Here is a 25,112-nt window from a genome sequence, read left to right on the forward strand (position 1 = left end):
GGGTGGTTTCTAAAGTACAAGAGCAGCCCAATCAAATTTCCGAAAGAAGCATGATTCCCAAAATATTCTTTTGGTCAAAAGGTGCTCTACTATTGGGGCCAATGGTGGGTGGTTCAGGGCCACTCTCTACATGGTAGCATCATGCATGCAAGCACCCCAATGCATTATTATAAATTGATAATAACACATACCTAGTACTTAGTTGGCAATGCTAAAAAAAGGTCAATCAAAATAAAGGTAATGCTGGAAGTAACTGGTATTAAATACAAAAAAAAAGAAATGGAGATTTGAATTAAAATATAAGATTTTTATTCAATGAAAATAAAAAATAATATCAAATTTTTTAAATAAAAAAATTAGTTGAAAATTTTAAAAAACAACATGAACACCCCCACACATCCATTGCAAAGGGAAGAGACTAACCCTTAACCTAGGGAGTCTTTTTTCCACGGCCAAATTTGAACCGATCACTCCTCAAGGGATCAAATTGGGCTAAGACTATTAAACTACTTTCTCCCCTTGCTATGTTATAGTACATACAATTGGGCGAGCTATCATTACGTAACACTACTGCTTTCCTCCAGATGAGAAAAAGTTGCAAGTTGCAACCTACATCATGAATGGGCAAGCACGGATGATGAAGACTACATCATGAATGGGCAAGCACGGATGATGAAGACTCTGAGGAGCTGTGGGAAAGGCAATAGAGGCACAATGGTGAAACAAATTCACTTCCATTAAGCATCTTAGTGGGCAAAATGGGGCACCTCTGGACTGGGATAAGAGCTCAGAAAAGCAACCCACTTCCCATGGAGGCGCAGGAAAGATGGGTGGTGGGGCGGGCGACTATTTGCATCAATCAGATATGCAAAATGGGTGTTTTTAGGGCTTCGTAGTACAGCAACCCACATTGTGAAAGGCCAAAATTGGTGGATGCAGAGGTGAGGGGAAAGGTACAGGAAGGCTAATGGTGAAAATGGGCGATTAGAATTTGGCCTTTTAACAGCATAATCTAGCCCAATTAAGCATAGTTAAGCGCCAATTAAAGTAAAGGAAGATCAGCCCTCATCATCGGTAGGCAAGCATGAAAGGGAGAGGACTCAGGAGGGGAACTGTTGATGTGGGTGATGTCAAATTTTCCATATTAACCCTTGCATAATGGCAAATTTTACAAAATGGATCTGGCCATAGGCAATGGTAATGGGGCAAAAATGGGTACACGAAGGATCTCTGTTGGTCCACCAATTCTGTGACAAGGCCTTCTTGACTGCCCACAAAATAGCCATTGCCCATCCCCTGATGATGATTGGATAAAGACGAGAGAGAGAGAAAAAAAAGGAGAGGGAAAGAAGGCAGACACAGTATACACCGATCTACCAAAAATTTTCACAACCTCCGTGATTGCCCAACAAAAGCAAAGCTACCAACAACCAGAACTAAAACTGCCCATCAAAGCCTTTTTTTTATCGCCAGACGGTCACCGTCGCCCAATTTGCAAGAAATCTGCACAGTTTTTTTGGGGGTTTTTTTATTGTTTTGGGGTTGGGGAGGCGGGATGTTTCTCTTTGAAGAAAAAAATTTGCAGAGCTTCCCTGGAGTAGACCATTTTTCGGCGCTTCAAGTCTCACTTTAAAAAAAAAACTAAAATCATCTGCTCGATCGGGCTGTAGAAGAAATCCGTGCATTGCAGAGCTGAGCTCTTCAATGGGCTTTGTACTTCTGGAGTTGACGAGAAATGCAGCAACTTGTTTGGCCTTTGAAAAGCAGCAAGGAAGCTAAAAAACAAAAAGCAGAAAAGGCAGGAAAATGGCAAACGATGGGACATGGCTACAACTCTCCTACAGGAAGGTTTTCTGGGGAAGGGTCACAGGTATTCCTTGAAGAAGCCATTGCTGGATGTGGCTAATTTTGCAGAAATCTCTCTCTTTTTTCTCCCTCAGAACTCAACTCTCTTGTTGATCTTGTTCTGAACCCTTCTCCGCCTCAAGCTTACATTTCATTTTCACCTCACTTCAATTCCAATAACACGGTCTCTCATCTTGCCCAGCAGCAGCTTTGGCACAGCGATGTGGCCATAGATCCAGCATGGCAAGTTGCTTTTTAATTGGATGCTTTTAGCCAAGAGCTTTCTTAGCTACTCACAAAGAAAAAATCACAAAATCTTTGATGCAAGTAGCAATCGAGTTAGGTTTAAAGGGTGATTTAGGCCCTAAAAGATGTTTTTGATCCATTCAAGCCTTCAGAGTTGAATATATACATTGGCCAAAGCACATTATTGGGCATACCCTAGTGCGATCCCAGGTTGTGCTTAACCAAACCACGTGCTTGGTTTGGTGCACAATTAGGCGGATCAAACCAGCGCATTGAAGTGATTGATCAAAACCAGAAATGGAATAGATTTACTCTGGGGTGGGGTGAAGTCATAAAACTTCTTACAAGATTGGCAATTTCTTTGGTCTTGAAGACTATTTTTTTGGCAGTAATGGGCAAGAAATATTCTTGAGTTTGGCTCCAGCAATGTGGAGACCTCTCAAGAGCCGTCTCGAGTTCCTCATTGGAGTGCTGCTTTGTCTCTCTGCTCTACAGTTGCAGCTCCAAGATGGCAGTCCTGCAGAAATCAAAACTGGTATACTTTAGCTTCTCAACTTAAATCTGTTATCTCCCCAAGTTTAATTGAGTACATTGTCATGCTTGGCTCTTGTAATACATGTGGTTTCTGTTCTCTCTATGCCACATGCGGGTAGAGTGCGGCTTGAGGAGACCTCAGATATATTGCCAATTGAAGTTTGATTTCATGAATTTTGCAGTCGGAAGCCAAATGAAAGGTGCAACCATATCAACACTCAGTGCTCAAAGACGGTGGAGACATTCAATTAAGGCCTCTGCATCTACACTGCCATCAACATTTCTAGAAGTGCAACCTCCCAGTCAGAGACCTGTAGGCTTTTCAGGAAAGTCTATGCCTGTCTCAGCTCCGCCACCAGTTGAAAAACCCATCCTTGTGGCACAGCTTCCTCTTTCTGCTTTAAGCAACAGCAACTCCTCTATACTGCCACAACCAGCTTCTCTATTGCTCAGTCCACCCACGCCACCATCAAGAGCTACATCGTCTCCAGCTGCCCCAGCTCCACTGTCTTCACCTCCTGCTGGAAATCCTTCAAATAGCACTGTGACATCTTCGGATGCTCCATTGGCATCACCGACCTCAGGTAGGGACAGTTACTTTTCATTATGTAGCTAGTTTGAAGATTTTGTGCTACTTGTGGTGTTTTGTGTGCGGCCAATGCTTGGATGGTGTCGTTATATGCTAACAGAAGAATCCATGACTGGCTGGACCAGGCAACATTGTTTCAGCATTAGGCTTAGCACGGCTAAACATTGATTTAGTCCGAGATGAAGGTGCATAGGTCCAAGGTACATGAAAGTGCACAGATACGAGGCCCAAGGAAAGGAACACACGACATGGAAGAAATTTCCAAGAGGTTGGTTGGTGGTGTTCCACAAGACCCAAGGGGAATGGCAGTCCTATGAGTTGGGTGCCACTTGGGGCCCACTAGGAAAGGCTTTCAGGCAATAGTTCCAAGGGAGGATGATCCTCCAAGGGGTGGAGTGAGAGTGCCAGACTCAATACTCAAGAAAAGAAGACCAAAGAAAGTGTTCAGGGAGAGGGCATGAAGGGAAAGGGGACAGGATGGAACAGATGCATAGATCTTTATCAGAGTTGGAGTCGATTTGGAGATTGGGCAGGGTTTTCAGTGAAAAAGGTTGCCAGGAAGGGAAGGATGACAGATTGGGACTCCGTGAATAGACAATGGGATGATGAGAGTCATCCAAGAACAGAAGTTGGAATCCCATCATCAAGTTTAGCAGAGGGGGATGTCATGTGCAAGACGTGTGCATGCTCATTCCAGGAGCTAATCTCTGATAGGCACAGGTTTTGGGCATGATCCAAACACTTTGGTGTGCAAGAGAACCCCGGATTGGAACAAGAGCCTGTCGGCTGCAGCTACAGAGCTGGCCGACATGATATTCAGGTCGGGATCAGGATGATGCTGGCTGACAGTAGGTCGGCCAGGTGTCATGCACCAAGAAGCGCTGTAAAAGAGGCTATGCTCATTGTTTAGAGTCATTCACTCCTCTAGGGAGTAGAATCATTAGATTAGGACTCTATGAGTCAAGAACCTTTTTGAAGAAGCAACCTATGGTTGCAAGACTTGTGCTTCCTTTCTATACTACAGAATATACTGAATACTCAGCTATCACTCTCTCTTCTCTATCTTCTTTATCGTTTTGCATCAAGCATGTTCCAGGATGGTGTTTAGGGCTGAAAGAAGACTCCGAGAGCTTTTGCGTGTGACAGCCTCGGTCTTTGGGGATGGGGGTGTCTGGACCTTTGGAGGAATTGTGCCCTCTCTCTCAAGGATTCCATGTGTCTCGCGGGGCCAACACGCTCCAAGCTCATGGTATACTCTCTAGGTTAGTTTGGGTGTGTCTCCCATGATTTGTCCCCTCTAGTGCCAGAGAGAGAAAGAAAGAAGGAAAGAAAATTATATTAATGTCTACGGAAGGCCCGAAGGGTCTATGAGACCATAAGTAATACAATGGTACCATGGATATACCGAGCCATGGAAGAATTGAAAAGGATACGAAAAAAGGAGGAGGAAAAAGCACCAATGTGTGTATACATCTAGATAGCAGATGTCACATGCGGAAGCTCTGGGAGTCTTCTTTCAGTCCTAAACACCTTCCTGGAACAAGCTGATGCAAAATGCAAGCAAGAGATAGAGAGAAGAGAGAGAGAGATAGCTGCATTTCAGTATATTCATAGTGTACAAAAAGGAAGTACAATCTAGCTAGCCATAGGCTGCCCTTGAAAAGGTGGAAAACACCTATCTAATCACCATCCCAAGGCAGAAAGAGGGTCAGACTTTTGTGATGCGAGCATGTCATGTTGGCCGAGAACCTCTTGGATCTATCTTTGTGTGGTGGAGGGTCTTGGTGCTCTGGGTCGGGGCGTTGGGTTCATAGAATGGATCAAGCTCCCCTTTGGGCCGTGGAGCCGGCCGGAGCTGGAGCGTGGGCATGGGTGGCAGGCTCTAAAGTTGGAGTAGAGGCACTGGTATGGGCGGTGGACTCTAATGTGGATACGTGTACCGCGAAGAAATCTGGGATGGCCCTCTAGGAGGTGTCATGTCGGGGCTGGGCCTGTCTCTCAACATGCTGCCTCAGCATTGCATCCCTGTGTCGTGTGAGCTCCATTAAGTACATGCCCAGGCATCTTTGATCCTCATACTATATCATCCCACCACACAAAGATAGAACCATGAGATTCTCCAACGACATGACATGTCCCTACCATAGCCACATCTGCTGCCTTTAGGAGGCTTATAGAGTCATGCTTCAGTCACTCAAGACTCCTAAGAGAGAGAGAGAAGAAGAAGAAGAAGAAGAAGAAGAAGATATATTAACGTCTTACAAAAGACCTAATGGGTCTATGAGACAAAGGTGTACAATGTGTCCACAGAGAGAGAGAGAGATTTTATTTATGTCTACAAAGGACACCCAAAAGGTTTATAAGACCAAAAAAATGTTACATATGATCCATGAATAGATAAGATGCCAAGACAATATGAGAAAGGAAATCTAGCTACCAAAAGAAAAAACAGGGTCCATGTACTACGTAAACCCTGTGTACAATGGAGTGGTAGAACACATAATGTGTCACACCTCATCATGGGTCATCCTTCTCATGGACGGAGATTTATTAATGTCTCCTCAAGGCCAAGATGACCTATGAGACCGAGTACAAACATGAGACCATTAAAGGTCCTCAACTGAGTCTGAATCGCCAACAAAGCAGCACTCAAATTGAACTCAAAAGAAAAGAGTCCCTACTTATCAGCTGCATAGTTGCAGAAACGGCCATTCCAGTCCAATGGAACACAGAAATGCCGTCATTGTCCCTGTTATAATTTTCTCATGATCGTGTATATATTGTTACATTGTGCTGTTCCATTTCTGTTTCCTACCATCCTATTTCGTACTACACTCCCGTTCCTGTTCTTGTCCTGTATTCCATGCAACAATGATCATCTGGTGGAGTGTTGCAGCCGATAAATAACGTCTATGAAATAACCGAAGGGTTTATGAGACCAAAAATATGTTAAATGTGATACGTGAGTAAAGTGGATGTCAAGACAACAATTTACATCAATTGAGAGAGAGATTTTATCAATGCCTACAAAAGACCCAATATGTTAAATGTGATACGTGAGTAAAGTGGATGTCAAGACAACAATTTACATCAATTGAGAGAGAGATTTTATCAATGCCTACAAAAGACCCAATAGGTCTATGAGACCAACATGTGTTACAAAAGTTACATGGGTAAACTGTAAACATGGAAACAAAAAAGTATTGAAAATGAAATGAGTAGTATGCGGGTCTCCCATGTACATGTGGTACTAAAAACCCAGGAGCAAGATGGCCCAAATACATGGGAGGTGTACGCGCTAGCAGGTGTCACACTGTTGTGCCGATTGGCATCTCACCGACAGCATCCTTGGATATGGTGTGACTCTCCATAGCGTTAATAGACACATCAATGGAACCGCTGTTGGTGATCCTACTCTATATACATCTTTTCAGCTAAGTCCGCAGGGTGATTGTCATCTCGTCTTGTTCATTGAGTCCTGTAGTCATTGTGTTGTTCCATCCTACGTGTTGTCCATCTCATTGTGACCTCTACTGGGTGTGCACACTGATAGAGTGTGCATAGAAAGAAAGAAAGAAAGAAAGATTTTATTAACGTCTTCCAAAAGACCGAACTCGGCCTATGAGACAAATCGGAGTACCTGTATGGGGTATCCTCTGTCATCCCAACAAAATGAAAAAGTACTGAATAAAAAAGCTGAATCTAGGTGTACAGGGGATGGAGCTCTATTACTAGGAGAATGCAAAGCTATATGCATGGAGTATACAATCATGATATGCAACCTAGCTAGCTCCATCCTGTACCATACTCGGGGTATAAAATGGTATACATAAGTGAAGGGGGTGTCCACAGCTCCCTGAAGAACATGCCTGGGTGTGCTCTGAAGCGAGCTAGTCGCTCCGCACCCTCTCTGTGAAACTGAGCTCTGATCTCTGTCATCTCTCTCTGGTATAGGCGTGGTGTCCGAAAGCCAGGTGTCCTCTGTCTCCTGCGGGCTCTAAGTGTCTCTGCTCTCTGGAGAGTAATTCCCTGCCGTGTAGGGGCTGGGAGGGGTATGGATCTCTGAAAAAATGTAGTAATCTGTGTCTGTCGCCCCCCCTCTGGAGCTGTCTGAGCCTGTAATAATGTCTCTCTGTGGCGCTGTATGTCTAGAATGTATCTCCCCAGTATGCGCTGGTCTGCTGTCTCAAAGATCTGGCGTAGGGAATGTGGCTCTCTGAATAAAATGGGATATCTCTCTCTGATGCCTGTATATGCTCTGCATCTGCATACATAATGCTCCTCACTCTCCACCTCCTCTCTGCACAATCTGCATACCCTCTCCTGTCGGGGGATCCGTGCTGCTCTGCCAGTCTCAATCTCCAATCGGTGTGATGAAACTCTGAGCTGACCAATAGCCACTCGGGAGCCGTGTGGTAAAAAGCCCTCCATGTATCTCGGCCTCTCTATAAATCCATCATCAGTGATACTCATGAAGTGATCTCTGTAGTATAGCATCTTCGGTGGAAGAGGCTGTGTAGGCGATATCCATGTCTCTCGTGTATAGAGCTGCCATAGATCCTGTCTCAATACTCTGTTCCTCTCACTATGAGAGAGACGGATATGTGGTGCATCCCTATCATACTGGAGTGGTGGTAGATGATCCATGTCTAGGCCATGCTGTGAGAACCAATGTGTGACCTGTGCATACCATGATCCTCTGTCTCCTGCCTCAGCCAACTGTCTAGATGCCTGAAAAGCTCTGTATGATAATCTGTCCTGTGGCATCTCTCTGAATCTGTCTAGCAGGCATATAGTCTGAAATATGGCCTCTACCATCATAGGAGGCGCAGCAAACTCTGCTCGGATAATGTCATGAGGTACTGACGGTTTGCTGCGTATCATGCGTGCCATCATGAGGGCCTGTGGTCTCTCTATCTGTGTCCACCAATGGGTAGCAAGGCCTGGCGCCCATACTGCTGCTCCATACATCAATGCCGGTGTGACTAATGTGTCAAATAGCCACCCCTTCGTCCGGGGCTCCTGAAAATGCGCCTGGTGGCACTGTCTCTCTAGCCTAGCCAATGCTGCATATCCCCGTGTCAATCTAGCTCTGGCTGCTGAACCCATGGTAAAGCGTGTGGCTGCTGCAGAGAAGGTAACCCCTAGGTACACGTATGATGTCACCACCTCCACCTGGCATCCTGCGAGAGTGAATGTCAGCTGACTCCTGCCCTGTCTCGATGTATGAAAGACCATAACCTTGGTTTTCCCAAGGTTCACAGTAAGACCCCTCTGTGTGCAGAAATCATGGAGGGCATGTAGATGCTGCTGTAGACCACCAGGGGACTCAGACACTAATACAATATCATCAGCATAGAGCATAATATGTACGGAGGTACCTGCTAAATCAACTCCATCTCCGCCTCCCCGTGTAATGAAGTCAGCCACCTCATCAATGTATAACCCAAATAGCGTGGGGGAAAGTGGGCATCCTTGCTTCACACCAATGGTGCTAGCAATAGTCTCGGACATACCTCCTGGACATCTGACTCGCCCAAAAACCTGCTCATATAATGCATAGATGCCCCATGTCATATCTGCTGGTATGCCAAGAGACTGCAGGCGCTGAAAGAGCCTCTCTCGTGGTACTGTGTCAAATGCCTTGCGGAAATCCACAAAGCAGCAATAGAGCTTTCTCTTCCTCACTCTGGCCTGATCAATCATACATCTCAAAGTGAATACATGGTCAGTGGTAGAGAAAGCTCTCCTGAAGCCTGCCTGCCCTGATGAGCGTAAACCTGCTCGCTCTGCATATAAGCTAAGCTCCTGCTCCAGCACTGCACCATAGAGTTTGGCCAGCACGTGGCCAACCATAACCGTCCTGTAGTTGCTCGGATCGAGCATATCCCCTGTTTTGTGAATCGGCACAATGGTATGCATCGTCCACTCCGCAGGCAAACCCTCTGCTAGTGCCCTGTTAAACAGGTGTGCAAGAAAAGGAGCTAAAGAATCTACTGCATATATAAGATGCTCACCTTGCAGGCCCATATGGTCGGCGGCCCGTCCATGCTGTAGGCGGCGGATAGCTTCCTGTACCATCGAGTGGGTAAAGAAGCTAGCTGTGGTAGGTCGAGGCTCCTGTGGCTGAGGTATAGGTGGCTGCTGTGGGGCATGGTATAGATCCTCTGCATATGTGTGCCATGTCTGTGGGTCTGCAATAGGTGTCGGGGTCCGGGGCTCTCTGAAGTGCCGCCATGAGACAGGGCTATCTCTACTCATGAAGAAATGAAAGATCTCTAGCTCCTGTATCTCTGCGAAGGCCCGCCTTTTGCGGCGAGTAAGTCTCCTCATCTCTCTCCTCGCCTCCTGCTCTGTGATGGCTCCCAAGGCTCTCTGTATGCGGAGTCGTGAGTATAGGGCTCTGCACTCGTCATCATACCATCTGTTCTGGGGCATAGTCCCAGGTCTCGCAGGCTCTCCTGAATGTACACGATGTGGGAAGCTCTGTAATGCAGCCGTGTGTAGGAGTGATGCGAGCTGGGTTGTAATGGTATCCATAGATGCCAGGGGATCCATGAGTAGGAGCCCATCCTCTACTCTGCCAGTGTATATGTCTGCCATGTCATGTGTGAAGTAGATGGTAGTGTATGGCGTCGGTATGTGGGGGGCTGGTGATACTGGTGATCCGGCTAGTGAAAATGCCAAGTATGTATGATCTGCCCCAATAGGACGAGGTGGAATGGAGAATGAGGTGACAAGCTGTGATGCCTCCAAAGACCCCATAATGTAGTCTACCACCGTGCCTCCGGTCCGTGTATGACCCCCATGTGGGAAGCATGTCAGCCCTCCTGATCCCGGCCACTGTAGCATCCCGTTATAAATAACGAGACGATGCCTGGCTCCCAACTCTAGTAAGTGGTCCCCATAATGTCCTCTGTCTGGTCCAGTGTCCTCTGATGCCCGACTAGCCCCTATCTCCTCTGGATCCACAGGGTGGAGGATCTCCATGTCATCATAGTCATACACCTCACACTGTCTGCTCTGTGTGTGGGCATTGAAGTCGCCCGTAAGAAATACTTCCCCTAGTGTAGAATAATGCATAATCTCCTCTGACAGACAAGTGTATGGCGAGGCTCCTATCTCCTCCTCCTGTGGCATGTCCTCTGTAATGACATAGGAGGATCCTGATGGAGAAAAGTAACATAGAGCTATGTATATAACCCTGTCCTGTGAGAGCTGTAAGCTGATCCACATGTATCTGGCCTCTGGATCCTGTGCTACCACTCTCAGTCTCCCCCGTAGCTCCCGTCTGAATAGGACTGCTACTCCCCCCGACCCTCTCGAGGTACCCTGGCGTGTGGTCCTCCTGTATGCTGACTCCCACTGGAATCCCTCTACTCGAGGTAGCCCTCTCTCTGGGCTCTGATGTGTCTCTGTCAGAAGTATGATGTCTCTCCCCACCATAACATGCTCCAGTCGTCCAGGCTGGACCCATAGTGAACCATTACAGTTCCATACTGCTATGTGTATCTCTGTCAGTGGTGGCCTGGTCTGTGTCCCATAGGCCCCAAACCGCTAATCCATGGGCCGGCCATCAATGATGACCCGACCATCGCGATAGAAGGCCTTCTTGCCTTCTCTCCTCGCGTGTAAGACTCGTGGCATGCAAGTTCTCCTATGCTCAAGCTGCATCCTCGTGAGATCATCATCCAAGAAAATAGGAGCTCCCTCGAAACCCCGTAGTATGACCCTCTTCCTCATGAAGGTGACCCTCTCCGTCTCTCCTGCAAACTGTAGGATGAGGGCTCGCTTGCGTGTTGAGTCTTTCCCGGCTCTCCATGCTTTGGTGAAGGGGAGAGGGTGCTCTTCCTTGTAGCCGAGCTTCATGCATAGAGCGGAAGCAAAGGGAGCACTAGAATGTGCTGAACTGACAGTGCAAGAGAGAGAGAGAGATATGAAGCCAAAAGGCTGAATATACTGCAGTGAATACATTCTTGACCAAGAGACCTAGAAGTCTCATAAGTGAAGGATACAAAAGGGAGCAAGTGTGTCAACACATGAACCACACAACTCAACTAATAAAGATATGGAATGGGAGAGCCGAGCCCACCTATATATAGGTAAGGGGCTGGCCGATTGGACATGAAGACCCGACCTAGAAAAACAGGGAAAATGTGGGGAAAAATAGGGTGGCCAGCCCACAATCAAGGGCCATTAAAGGGAACAAAATATGGGCAGCAAATAGGGATGAAATGCTAACTCCCCCTCTTAGCACTGGATGCTGAACAAACCCCAAGAAGCCGAAGATGCGGAGCCAAGGAAGCCTGAGACATCAGCTTGGTGAACAAATCTGCTGTATTCTTTGTTGAAGGACAATACTCCAAATGCAAAGCTCCAGCAAGAACCTGTTTACGAATATAGTGATACTGGATCTCAATGTGTACGAGCATGAAACATTGGGTTCTTGGTGATGGTGATGCAACTCTGACTATCACACCAAAGAAGAGTAGATCCGGTAGGAGAAAAACCAAGTTCTCCCAATAATCTCCACAGCCAAATCGCCTCACATCTAGCATAGCAAGTGGCTCGATACTTTGCCTCCGTAGAGGAAAGCGCCACAGTAGGCTTTTTACTGCTTCATGAAATGACTCCCAACCCAGGTGAGAACACAACCAATGCTTGAATGTCGAGTACTTGGATCTCTAGCCCAATGTGAATCAGTCCATCCAAGAAGAGCGTGTCGGAATGCACAGCAGAAAATGAGACAAGTGCTGTGAAGAACAAAACGCAGAAGTGTAGAGAGAGACCTATATAAACCCTGCTATATACACAAGAATCCGATACAAGAGGAAGTGGGTATTTATACCACCCCCCAGTGTTGGTCGGCCAGCCTAAAAGCAGTCGACAATAGCAGATATGCCCATGACCAGCAAAAAATGCAGTTGGCCAGAGCAGTAGGAGTTGGCCAGAGCAGTAGGAGTCGGCCAGCACAAGACTGCCCCCACGACCAGAAAAATAGGGAGAAAAACACGAAAAAATGGAAAAAAATGAGAAAAGCTCCTGGGCGGGTACACTCAAAGGCCCTCACTGTAAAGGCAGGAGATGACTGCTAACACCCCCTCTCAGCTCCTGGATGTGGAACCAACCCCATAGCTTGCCGGAGCATAGCCTGAGGTAGAGACTTCGTGAAGAGGTCCGCCGCACTGTCCTCCGTGGAACAATAAACAAGCAAGAAGTCACTAGCCAAAGTCTTCTCACGAACAAAGCGATATTGTATCTCTATGTGCTTGGTTTGGGCATGGAAGATTGTTACAGGACTGAGTATTTTACCTCTTTTCTTAAGCATTGTGATTATGTTTAAGCATGTTTAACATTCATTGATCATGTTTTACTCTGTTTGTTCATGTGTAAGTTTGTACACGTGTGGGTGCAGATACATGCTTGGTGTGTGTGAGTACATGTCCGTGCATGCTCATATGTATGTACATGTGCATATATGTGTTTTTAGGTATTTTTCTCTTACCATGTTGCAGGTGCAGCAGCTGAGACCTTTTCTCTTTAGTTGGGCACTCAAGGCAGCCTGTGGGGCAGCATAGAGGTGGCCAAGGGGGGGCAGCCGTGTAGCAAGCCTTGCAGCGCAGCAGACGGGCAGTAGTCTAAGAGACGTAGCATTGCCACGTGGCACAGCCAGGAGCAGTCAGGTAGAAGCCCTGCGCAGCAATAGCCGGCCAGCAGCCAGTGCAGCCCAGGTGATGTGGCACAGGCGGCTGACATGGCACAGGGACTGACTCCAAAGGTAGCTGACATGGCAGAGGCGAGTAGTCCAGTAGGCACACAAAACGGCAAACAGTTTAGCAGGTGCACGGTTGCGAATCCCCAAAATGCAAGAGAAACGCCGGGTAGCAAAAACGCGAAGAGAAAAAGGAGCGTGGAATTCAAAAACGCATTCGCCGTGTATTTTTTCAATTAAAAAAATGAATAAGGGAAAAGCACTCGTAGAAGTTTTTTTTAAAAAGGGGGAAAAGCTATGCTTTTCACCCCTAACTTGTATAAAAAGGGGGCCAAGGCTCTTGTATCCCACAACACAAACTGGGTGAAAGTTTGAGAAGATCTCCTCCACGTGAAGCAAGGAGGCATCTTCTCGAGAATTGTACAAGGTCTACGTCGACCTTGAGTGATAAATAAATACCTACAAGGGTGCCACGCTTTGTGGCCAATTGGTCTTTTGTGCAGGACTTATTCTTTTTCTTCTTTCTCCAAGTTTATAATTTCAGTTCATAAAGAGTTTTAAGTGTGATTAAGTGTGCTCACCGCGCGTCAAGTTTCTGAAGGCCGGTTTCAAGGTTCCATTGCCGAGATTCATCGTCAACTTTTTCAAGGGGGTGAGCCTGTGGGGTCGACACATTTAATTTTATGGCTGGAACTAGTGCGGAGATGAATGATTTATCCTCAGAAGAGGACAACTACTGTAACGCGCGGAAGCTCTGGGAGTCTTCTTTCAGCCCTAAACACTCCTGGAAACCATTTGATGCAAAACGCAGATATAGAGAGAGAGTAGAGAGAGAGAGATGTGTTGGAAAATTCAGTATATTTCATATAGTACAAAAAGGTACTTGTCTACAGCCATAGGTTGCCTTGAAGAAAAGGTGATAACACCCAAAATTCTGTCCCCCTATGGGACTCCTAATGACCCAATCCCTAGAGGATTGAATGAACATAACATTGAGCACCTACGCCTTTTATAGGCCTTGGACCCCCTAGACTGCAGCAGTCGGACAACCGACAGGCCCCCCTTTTCCCCATATATATTGGTCGGCCACCTGAAATGTTGAGGCGTTGAAGCGCCTTCTTCAGATCCAACCGACGCCCTCTGTGATGTAATTGTCAGCACCTGTGTGCAGCTGACAGAGCTTGTGTGCCGCTTTCCTTTTCTTCCATGCTTTGCTCCAAGTCCAATACTTGGTCCTCTTCTGTGTCTTGTGCTCAAAATCTCTGATCCTATCTGGCTCATAGTCTTTATCTGGTTGCCTCTTCTGGATCAGCACCTGAAAATGTCCATGGCATCTTTCATGCACATGACATCCCCCTCTGCTAAACTTGATGATGGGATTCCAACTTGTTCTTGGATGACTGTCATCATCCCAATCTTTTCCCGAAATCCCTCTGTCATCCATCCATCCCTGGCAAACCCTTTTCTCTGAACGCCCGGCCCGGTCTCCAAAACCACTTTGTCTCACAATAAGATCTATGCATCTGTTCCCATCTAGTCCACCATCCATTCTCGCCCTGACTCTGAACACCGTCTTGGTCTTCATTCCTGAGAAATGAGCCTGGCACTCTCACATCACCCTTGGAGGATAATCCTCCCTTGGGAGACCGTTGCCCGAGAACCTATCTGGCTCACAGGACTGCCATCCCCTCTGGCTCTGTGGAACACCACCAACAAACCTCCTGGGAGCTCTTCCCGATTCTGTGCTCCTTGCCTTGGGCTTCGTATCCGTGTACTTTCCTGTACCTTGGACCTGTACACTATCATATGGGACTGAATCAGTGTTTAGCTTTGCTGAGCCTGATGCTCTGATACCAATGTAACACGCAGAAGCTCTGGGAGTCTTCTTTCAGCCCTAAACACTCCTAGAAACCATCTGATGCAAAATGTAGATGTAGAGAGAGAGTAGAGAGATGTGCTGGAAAATTCAGTATATTTCATTTAGTACAAAAAGGTACTTGTCTACAGCCATAGGCTGCCTTGAAGAAAAGGTGATAACACCCAAAATTCTGTCCCCCTATGGGACTCCTAATGACCCAACCCCTAGAGGATTGAATGAACATAACATTGAGCACCTACGCCTTTTATAGGCGTTGGACCCCCTAGACTGCAGCAGTCGGACAGCCGACAAGCCCCCCTTTTCCCAATATATACTGGTCGGCCACCTGAAATGCTGAGGCGTTGAAGCGCCTTCTTCAGATCCAACCGACTCCCTCTGTGATGTAATCGTCAGCACCTGTGTGCAGCCAAGAGAGCCTGTGTGCCGCTTTCCTTTTCTTCCATGCTTCTTTAGACCAAACCAACTCCCTCTGTGATGTAATCGTCAGCACCTGTGTGCAGCCGACAGAGCCTGTGTGCCACTTTCCTTTTCTTCCATGCTTCTTCAGATCCAACCAACTCCCTCTGTGATGTAATCGTCAGCACCTGTGTGCAGCCGACAGAGCCTGTGTGCCGCTTTCCTTTTCTTCCATGCTTTGCTCCAAGTCCAACACTTGGTCCTCTTCTGTGTCTTATGCTAAAAATGTCTGATCCTATCTGGCTCATAGTCTTTATCTGGCTGCCTCTTCTGGATCAGCACCTGAGAATGTCCATGGCATCTTTCATGCACATGACAACTACTTCGATGAAGATGAGGAAAGCGAGCAAGAAATACCTCCCGAAATGCCAGAATTTGAAGATGATGATGCCACCTATGAAGCAAAGATGTAAAGTTTGATACTTTTAGTGGTGCAAAGGATCGTTTGAAGGCTCTTACCTTCATTCAACAGTTTGATGCGGCATTTTCTGGTGGTAACTTCACAGAGGCATCTAAGGTACGGAAGGCAGCTTCTTTCCTAAAGGGAAATGCTCTTCAATGGTGGTTGACACTTCTTCATCAGGGTATAGCACCTAGCACTTGGGTGGAGTTCAAGCAAATCTTCTCTTCTTCATGGCTGACACCGACTTTTGAGGTGGCTGTTATGAAAGCTTGGCATCGATTAGATTCCAGAGATTGTAGCAATCTGGAAGAATATAATAAGAAATTTTGGGATGCTCTGCTACCGGTCACATCCTTTAGGCCCGTGTCATTGGTTGAGCAGGTAGAGACAATCTTAGAAAAAATCTTTGCACCATTGAGTCGTTCTAGGATGTACTCTATTATTCTTTGGAGAAATGCTGTACAATGTTGAGTACAAATGATATGAATGCCTAACGCAAGGACGAGGAGGCCCAAACGTCGGCGGAGTATCCAGCTATCCCGAGGCTCTGCTGATGACTCTCCTTGGCCACTGATGCAAATCCAAATGACTGTAGGACTACACCTATGCTGGCTGAGATAGAAGAGTATCTTCCTTGTTGTGTGGAGATGAGCAGGACTGCTGTATTGTTGTTGTTCACTGCTAAATACCTGAATATTTGAGCGAGAGGGATGCGCATACTTTTATATCTACAAAGCATGTAGTCCACTCCACTATTGGGGTGAAACAGGGCTGCCCCCTTTCTCCCACCTTATTTGGGATGTACGTGGATGAGGTTTCGGACTATGTAGAACGGGAGGGTGACAGAGGAGCACAGCTAGCAGGGACATGGATTCCGTTGTTATTGTATGCTGATGATATTGTGTTGATCTCAGATTCTCCAGAGGGGATGCAGCGTCATTTGGATGCATTGCACACGTTTGCACAGGACAGTGGATTGTCTGTTAACCTTGGTAAACCAAGGTGATGGTGTTTAACACCACAGCACAGTGGGTTAGGAGGTCAGTACCCATCACCTTGGTAAACCAAGGTGATGGTGTTTAACACCATAGCACAGTGGGTTAGGAGGTCAGTACCCACCTTTACATATGGTCAGGAGACAGTGGAGTATACAGATGCATATACTTACCTTGGTGTGGTTTTTAGTGGCCCACTATTTTCCTTAAGGAGAGCAGCGGAGACCAAATTGACCAGAGCTTATGCAGCATTGGGGAAGACTAGAGAGGATGTGTTCGCAGGTTCAGTTTCAGGAACCTCGAACAAAGCTCTGGCTCTTTGACACTTTGGTCACTTCAGCCATGCTGTATGGAGTGGAGATATGGGGACCCTCAGTGGATCACCACAGCCGAGCTGGTAGCACTGATGGATGGAGACGTATGGAGAGGCCCTTGGTTTCTATGATTTCCCGGATGATTAGGGCCAAGGCCTCCGTACCACATGATATTATTCATGCAGAGATGGCTGCCCTCCCATTGGTAGTAGAGGCACTCACTCGATCAGTCTCCTTTATACATAGCACTTGGGCTCTCCCTAGAGACAGATATGCTCGCTTAGCGCTGGAGTCTTCACGACAGTTGGCATCACAGGGAGACGGATCATGTTGGTATGCACAGATGACAGCTTGGTTCTAGCTGCATGGCTTTAGTATGGACAGGCTACCTCCATTCAGTACTCCCTGGATGCACCCTCCCTCTCTCTCACACGGGCAGAGATTACCAGACTTATCAGGCAGGACTTAATTCAGCTGGACACTAGGAGGACATGGATACAGCCGACACACGAGCTTGGTACGAAGATGGCTTTCTATAGAGATCATCTTCTTCAGCTCACGCAGGATGGGTTTGTGATTAGACCCAGCTACATGGATACTCATCTTTCTCATGGGGTACGGTGTGCTATTGGTCAGATGCACACATCCTCACACCAGCTAGAGATTGAGACTAGCAGATTCAGAGGAGTATCAGCTGAGGCCAGGATTTGTCAGCTGTGCCAGATGGAGCCAGAGACAGAGTTACATTACATATGTCACTATCCAGTATATTATGAGATACGAGGCCGTTTTCACTGCCTGTTTAGAGAGGGTTTCGGACCACTTTCTAGAGTCATGAGATACCAGGATCAGAGATGCCTCGGATTATACTTGCTGGAGCTTCGTAGACATAGAGAGGGTCTCTTGAGAGGGAGGGGATCAGAGAGGGAGAGACACCTACAGAGGCAGATTACAGACTTCTTTCAATTAGAGATTGAGCAGTCAGGCCAGCAGGCATTGCAGCTAGCCCCAGAGTATAGCCGCACCAGAGGTACATTGATTGATCGGGCTATAGAGTTGGGGCGGTCCAGGCGCCCCAAGATAAGAGGCCCATCTCGACACCGGCGGAGACTACAACAGAGGATCAGGACCATACTAGCACGGCATGGGAGACGTCCAGTCAGAGTACTCACCATGGAGGACATTGAGGATATCCGCCATCGACCGATGAGAGACATCTTTGGATAGTGATGTGTATGATACTTACCTTTGTTGCTGGAGTTTTCCTCCCAAAATGTTATCCATTAGGAGCTCCTAGTACCGTACTTTTCCTCATAGTTGTTTCAGTTTCAGTTAGTTGTTTAGTTGTTTTTAGCTTTTCTTACACAAACATTGTATCAGATTAACCAATTGTTGTAACCTTTTTGGTCTCATAGGTCATTTTGGCCTTCTGAAGACGTTAATATGTCATTTCATTTCATTTTCATTTCTCTCTCCTATCTCGTGTATGCTTCTGCGCATTCTGACAAATGATCATCATCAAAAGCATATACTTGCTCATGTAACCCTTATGCTTCGACCACTAACAAACATTCATGGCATGCCCAATCAAGTGACCATTGGCTTTCATAGCCTCAGCATGCTTGCAATATAGTTGATTGTGTGTCGAAGAAGAGCTTTATCTTACCAATCTCCCGGCCAAGTCTCCCACCCTCGTACCTAGTCTGATTCTAGGCACAAGTTGGGACCAAGTCTTCACATCCAAGTATCTAGTCCTCCTTGCCGCTTTACCAAAAGCAGTCATGACAAGGAGAGTTCATGCCATGCTCCCCCCGGGCCTCTCCTCCAATGCCCGAGGTACCCTCACAAGCATACTAGATACTATGAATTGAAGTGGGATACAAGTGAAGTGTATGTGGATGTAGCTTCAAAAGGATAAGGTAGGAGCACTTACAATGTTTTTAGCATGACTCATGCTATTTCATTTCATCATTACAAAGAGCATGTACTCATGCTTTCCCCATTCATCTAAAGTGACTCTGTCACATCAATCACCACAAAACAACATCCACATAACATCCAACATCATGTGATTCACAAGCACAACTCACTGATTTGCATCACTTCAACCCCTTTTGCCTTTACTCCATGGCCCTCATCAATGAACGAAACAATCAATCAAATGGCAAGTAGACTCCAATTGGTTCAATGAACACCAAAGGAGTGATGCTTGCTTAATGCTTAAGCAAATCAAGGGCTCATATGATGCATTCCAAAATCCTTTCAATGGTAGATGTAATGGCCATGCCAAAGCTTCTAAGTCTCATGAGTCATGAGCATTCCCACCCTTGCAATTAGCATGCAAGTAGGCAAACTAATGGCATTCCAAGCACTTAAAATGCAGCCATAAGCATCCCATATACCACAATAATGATGCTTCTTAGCAATGGCATTCAAACATTTAAAATGTAGCCTTCCTCCATGATGATTGCTTGAATGTTGAAGCCTTGAGAAGACTTGAGAAGACTTGAGATGACTTGAGAGACTTGAGGTGGTTGAAAGCTTGAGAACTTGAGGGAGGTGATCACAAAAGCTTGAAAATTTGAGGAAGATGATCACAATCATGCCCATTCGCAGCGTGTAGGGCGCTTCTCTTCCTGGCATCTTCCCACGACCAGGTGCAGCACAAAATAGAAAAAATGCAGCAAAATCTGCAGCCTTTGAAGTCCCTTGTAGCTAAGCTTAAGCTTGGCTCTTCTTAAGCCAAGCTTAGGCAAGCTCTTGGTTTGTCCCAAGCAATTTGGAGCGAAGATTATAGCTCCCTCAAGCCACATGACAAGGAAAACGTGCAGGTTTGCTAACACAAAAAAAATAGCACTGTACGAGGCTTGATGGCATATAATAAGCTTGCATTACCTTAGCTAAAGCTTAATAAGGTATTCCATGGTTGTATAGCCCCGATTCACGCAAGAAACGACATCACACCCTTCTGAAATCAGCGCAAGAAAACAACTCACGGTTCCTCCAAGAATACAAGTCGTGAAGCTCCATTAATAGGTTCATTAGGAAGGTCTTGGAAGGCACTATCAAAACCCTAACACAATGTTGATCAATGGCAACAAGATGAACCCTATTTTCCTTAGAATCCAGCATGTGGAGAAGAAGAAACATAAACGTTTTGATTAAGGCCACTAATCACGATTAATTCAAAATTTTCCCAATTTTGGTCCTGTCCCTCAAATTTTGGCAATCTGTTGATGGCCCTCCTCGCCATCTTTGTTGTGAAGAAGGTAGAAGTGGGTGGACAAGGCTCTGGAGGGTTGGGTAGTGGTGGCTGCTCTGGTACTCTGTAGAGGGAGGCTGCATACTCGCCCCATGTATCTAGAGAGGTAATGGCCGGAGGTGGGGGGTGCTCTCTAAGCAATCTCCAGGCCTCCCCAGAATCTTGACTCAAAAATAGTTGATACATGTCTCTCTCCAGCCGAGCTAAGAATGCTCTCTTCTTTTGCCGGACGAGGCATCGGAAGATGATGTGTGACTGTCTATATGTAGTAACACCTGTGGCCACCTCTCTCTGTAGCCAGGCTCTGAGCTCCCTACAGTCATCATCATAGCAACTATTCTGGGGCATGCTCCCAGGATGTGGTCGTACTGTGGGCTGCGTGTGTGGGAAGGCCGTCGCTGCAGCTGTATGTAAAGCCTCTGTCAGGATCTGTGTGAGCTCTGCTAATGGCCTCTGTGGATCCTCTACACTCAACAAGCTGTAGATCTCTGTAGTGTATACTCCATCAGTCTCTCTACAAAAGGTATATCTCGGGTGATAGGAGGACTGCCCAACCTGGCGGGCACTGTAGTGGAAATCCACCGTAAAGGAGAGAAGTGCATGATCCACCGTAACTCTAATGGGCCTGGGGCCAATCGCAAAATCCTGGATACTCGAGATGAAGGTTGGCGAGGCTAAAACATAATCCACTGTGCTGGCCCCATGTCTGTGTGGAAAGCAAGTAAAGCCACTGGCAAGTGGATACCTCTCTAGGCCATTTAAAATGGCCACAGCCCATGTGCAGTCCCGACCTCCAAGAGGTATCTCCCATACTCAGTACACTCCACCTCATCCTGTGATCTCTGGGTCAAACACATCTCCTCTACATCTATCTCTCTCAACATCTCCTCCGAAGTATCAAAGAAGGAGGTCTGGTACTGAGCAGGTCGAGCATTAAAGTCCCCAAGTATGATAACATCTTCCTCCCTGGAGAACTCCCATATGTCCTCATCTAGAATCATATATGGAGATTGCCCCTTGGGCGCTGCATAATGAGATGTGCTGGGTGGAAAGTAACATATAGCAATGTATAGGGGTCTACCCTCATCTGCCTTCACTCTGACCCACATGTACCTCGCGCTCTCATCACGGCGCATAACATGGATGAGTGGCTGAAGCTCCTCTCTAAAAAGAACTGCAACTCCTCCAAATCCGTGACCACCATGCTTCGAACGGGCCTCCTGTCTAGCCCCCACATCCGGTCTCAATGCTCCGTTGCAGTTCCATACTGCAAGTCTCAGACTGGTTCCATAGGTCTCACACCGTCAAGTGGTGCATCTCTCTAGTATTACCACTCTGTCTCCTCTGTAAAATGCTAGCTTCCCTTTTGCTCTGGCTGCCCTAATCTCCGGCATGCACTCCCTCATATGTGCTAGCTGTGCCAAGGTGAGGTCATCTCCTAAAAAGATGCCTGTTTTCTTAAGGGCGGAGCGCTTGGCCAAGAAATCCTTCTTAGCCTCCAAGGTGGGAAAGCGTAAAATGAGAGCTCTCTCCTTCGAGCTCTCTCCTCCATTCTTGTCTTTCTTGCCCAGTCTCCAAGCCCCCTTGTGTGTAGGCCTCTAAATGCCTATGCGTGTGTATAAATCTTTGGCTTCCTCCTCTACATTGTCACCGTCTTTAAGACCGGTGATCCGCACATGAAGTTCTCTTGTCTTTCTTCTTTGTTCCTCCTCAATGGTTAGAGAGAGAGAGAGGTGAGTCTGTGTCATTTCATTTGGATGAACATTATTTTTGCAGGCTGTTGTGCAGAAAATATGGTGCCGAAACCTGGATTGCCATCTGATAGCTGCATGTGTGTCTATCCAATAAGATTGGAGCTACTCGTCGATAATGTCTCAACCTTTACAAACTGGAGTGGTGTGTTTCAACAAGAGCTGGCTTCACAGCTTCGTGTTGAAGTCATTCAAATCGAGATCAACTCATTTCAGTTCAATGGCCCGAACCTTTCGCTGGTGATTGTGATTGGTCCCTTGACCAGTGTCAGTTTCTCACTGCAGCAGGCAGACACCATAAAGACGGATCTGGACCACTTCGAAGTGCATTTCAACAGCTCCTTATTTGGAAACTACACCCTTGTGCGGTTCCGATACTTCGAGCCTCCTTTGCCACCTCGTAAGTTTTCTGTAGGCATTTTTTCTGTCATTTGAGAGTCATTTATTTGGTTAGATGCATCTGCATGAGCTGAGTATGGCTGTTTGCCACCTTGCAACCTTGTCAGCTGTTCAGACGCCAAGTGTAGGTATACCTCCATTGCCTCTACTGCAAATGCTTCCCCAAGATGGTGGCAATGATAGCAGAAATGGACATAGATTCCATCAATGGCATATTATTGTCATAGCTGCTGCAGCTGTCATCACAGTTTTAGTGGTTCTTATCTTATTGTGGAGATATCTTCTACATCATACAGCTGAGAAAATAAGATTTAGCATGAAAGGTATGTAAAAGCCAGCTTTTTACAGTCATGTTTCACATTTGAGTGTTTGTTTGCAACCATTGTGTCTAATTGGTCTGCATATGTAACAAGAATCCTCTACTGTAAATGATCTGGTGAGCTTTGCACTGCATGTTACAATCAATGATGTCGAATCCCTCAGGAAAATGTTACGCTTAAAGCCGCATTGCCTTGCCATCACCATTTGAAATTGTCATTCATTCTCTACCTCCCATGATAGATGAATAGGGCCAACCTTCTCTGGTTTGTTTCAGTTAACCTTGGTGCAAGAGGTCCTCTAGAAGAATTTCAATGCTGCCCATAATTTCTTAGAGAATTTCTCGTCAGCTGTAGGGAACACCTTGATATCTTTTTCATAATCACATTGTGAGGGGAATCCGAGCCCAATCCCAGCATGGTGTATAGAAATGTATAATGTATATAGGATGGGTGAAATGGATCCGAGGTGGCGGAAACAACGCGTGGCAGCCAAGTGGATAAGCACAGGTGCAAAAAAAAAAAAAGAAGTGCATAGGAATCAAAGGAAGCAGGTTGTGCAACCTTTTGGAAGAAAGCAAGGCGGCGACGAATCGAAGAAGGTGAATTGGGGAAGTTTTTGAGGGTGGTTCATTGATGGTGTCGCTAGAGAAATCATCAAAGAGAGTGACTGCAGTGGAGTGGACTCTTGCAGGACAGTTTTGTTTGGTTGAAGCTTGCATGCTGGAGGACTTGCTAATTTTTAAAGATTACAGTGAGAAGACTAGTGCAGTGTGAGAGGAATTGATTGTGTAAGAGCAGAGGGAATGCTAGAGAATAGAGAGTCGGCTAGGAGGTGTGCGCCCTAGGTTCTCTGTGCAGCATCTCTGTTAGTAAGCAAACCTGTGGAGGCTACCTTGCCTTTGGATATGCATGTACAGAGGGAAGTTCATGTGGAAATCCCAAGAGTTGTCAATAGAGGGCAGAATGAGTTTCATCAAGAGGTTCAAAGGTTGACTCAATAGATTGAAAGTTTGAATCTTGCTATGTTGGGCATTCAAGATCAAGTGGGAAGCACCTTCATGGACAAGATGATCATCTACTAAAACAGACCCATAAGTCTGTCCACAGTATTCCTTTCCTTGTAAAACAGCAGCTGCATTAGGTCCATCATTCTGCTCACACTCCATTGCATGCAAGCCTTGGCTCTCTTTCAAACAGTCTGCTTTACGCAAGCAGCAGCTCCCCTTAGTCACACCACCACAGCCACCTGACTGAATCTCCAAATAGCCCATGTTTAAGGTCTCAGTAACATCTGCAGAAACATCAGCATCCTAGTTTTGAAACTGCTTCACACAGGCTGCATTATGCAGTCGACAACCTTCTTCAACCACATCATTACAGCCATTTGAATGGATATCCAGCCATTTGAATGGATATCCAGCCCACGTTCAAAGGCTCAGCATCAACATCATCCAAAGAGGCACTAAAGAATGGAAGAGCATCATTCAGCTCATCCTGATCATATTCATCTTCCACTCTTACTGAATTCCCTATCACCTTGAGTACACACCCAAGCTTCTGCTCCACAATACTATCATACTTTGGATCTGTACCAGCTTTCTCAGAAAGCATCTCAACATTCAACTTTACAGCTCGATTAGTATCAATGCATGGGTCTCCCTCTTCTGCTTCCAACAAACTTTGGTCAAGATCTATCTCATCATCTGATCCATGTGACGACCCTGTCACACAAGCATCAAAGCTTATCTTCCCACTTCTCAGACCAGTAGCCTCACTTCTCTCTTCAGTGGCTGCTTCCAGCGTACTTACATTACCAGTCTAACCTTGGGGTAGCTGTTGTCTTGGCACTTGATTCTCTCTAACTTCATCCCAATAATCAACAGCCCTATTGAACTCGTATAATGGACGAAATGATTATTGTAATCTATTACTGGATCTCGTTTGCTGACCAGTTGGTCTCAACGGAGAGTCCAGGAAATGATAACCAAACTTGGGTAGACAAGAGCAAGTAGAATGCAGAAAATAGACAGCACAAGAAACATAGAGAGATAGGTGTGTAAACTCTTCTCTATACACAAGATCCCGCAAATGACTGAATGATACAATGGTGGGGGGCATGGGGCCTATTTATATGCCCCATGCATGCAGTCGGCCTGCTGTAAAAGCTCTCCACGACTGCATACAGCAGTCGGCCAGCAGTAAATGGTCTCCATGACTGTAGGAGCAAGTCGGCCAGCCACCAGCACCTCCACGACTGCTGAATATGCAGTCGGCCAGCCACATGACTCCTGAATGGACAGTCGGCCAGCCACTAGGTGCTCCTGCCAACCATCTGGCATCCATCCACACCATGGAAAAAATGGGAAAAATAGGGAAAAAATACGGGGAGTGAGGAAAAAAGATAAAA

The 25,112-nt window shown here is 46.4% G+C and overlaps 1 protein-coding gene across 2 annotated transcripts in view; it reads left to right on the plus strand.

Annotated features, from left to right (window-relative positions):
- Positions 1–537: 537 nt before the first annotated feature.
- Positions 538–25,112, plus strand: part of LOC147615488 (Protein kinase superfamily protein) — a 105,768-nt gene continuing 81,193 nt past the window's right edge. The window contains exons 1-4 of one of the 2 annotated variants that reach the window (XM_086779579.1): positions 538–2,626; positions 2,808–3,209; positions 22,012–22,386; positions 22,493–22,708. In XM_086779579.1, coding sequence (XP_086635705.1) covers positions 2,518–2,626; positions 2,808–3,209; positions 22,012–22,386; positions 22,493–22,708 — 1,102 coding nt within the window. In that variant the 5' untranslated portion in view covers positions 538–2,517. The remainder of the gene's footprint in view (positions 2,627–2,807; positions 3,210–22,011; positions 22,387–22,492; positions 22,709–25,112) is intronic. The other variant, XM_086779580.1, reaches the window with a different exon arrangement.

The sequence above is a fragment of the Cibotium barometz genome, chromosome 40 (assembly GCF_041138505.1).
Source record: "Cibotium barometz isolate CiBa-2024 chromosome 40, ASM4113850v1, whole genome shotgun sequence".
NCBI classification, from domain to species: domain Eukaryota; kingdom Viridiplantae; phylum Streptophyta; class Polypodiopsida; order Cyatheales; family Cibotiaceae; genus Cibotium; species Cibotium barometz.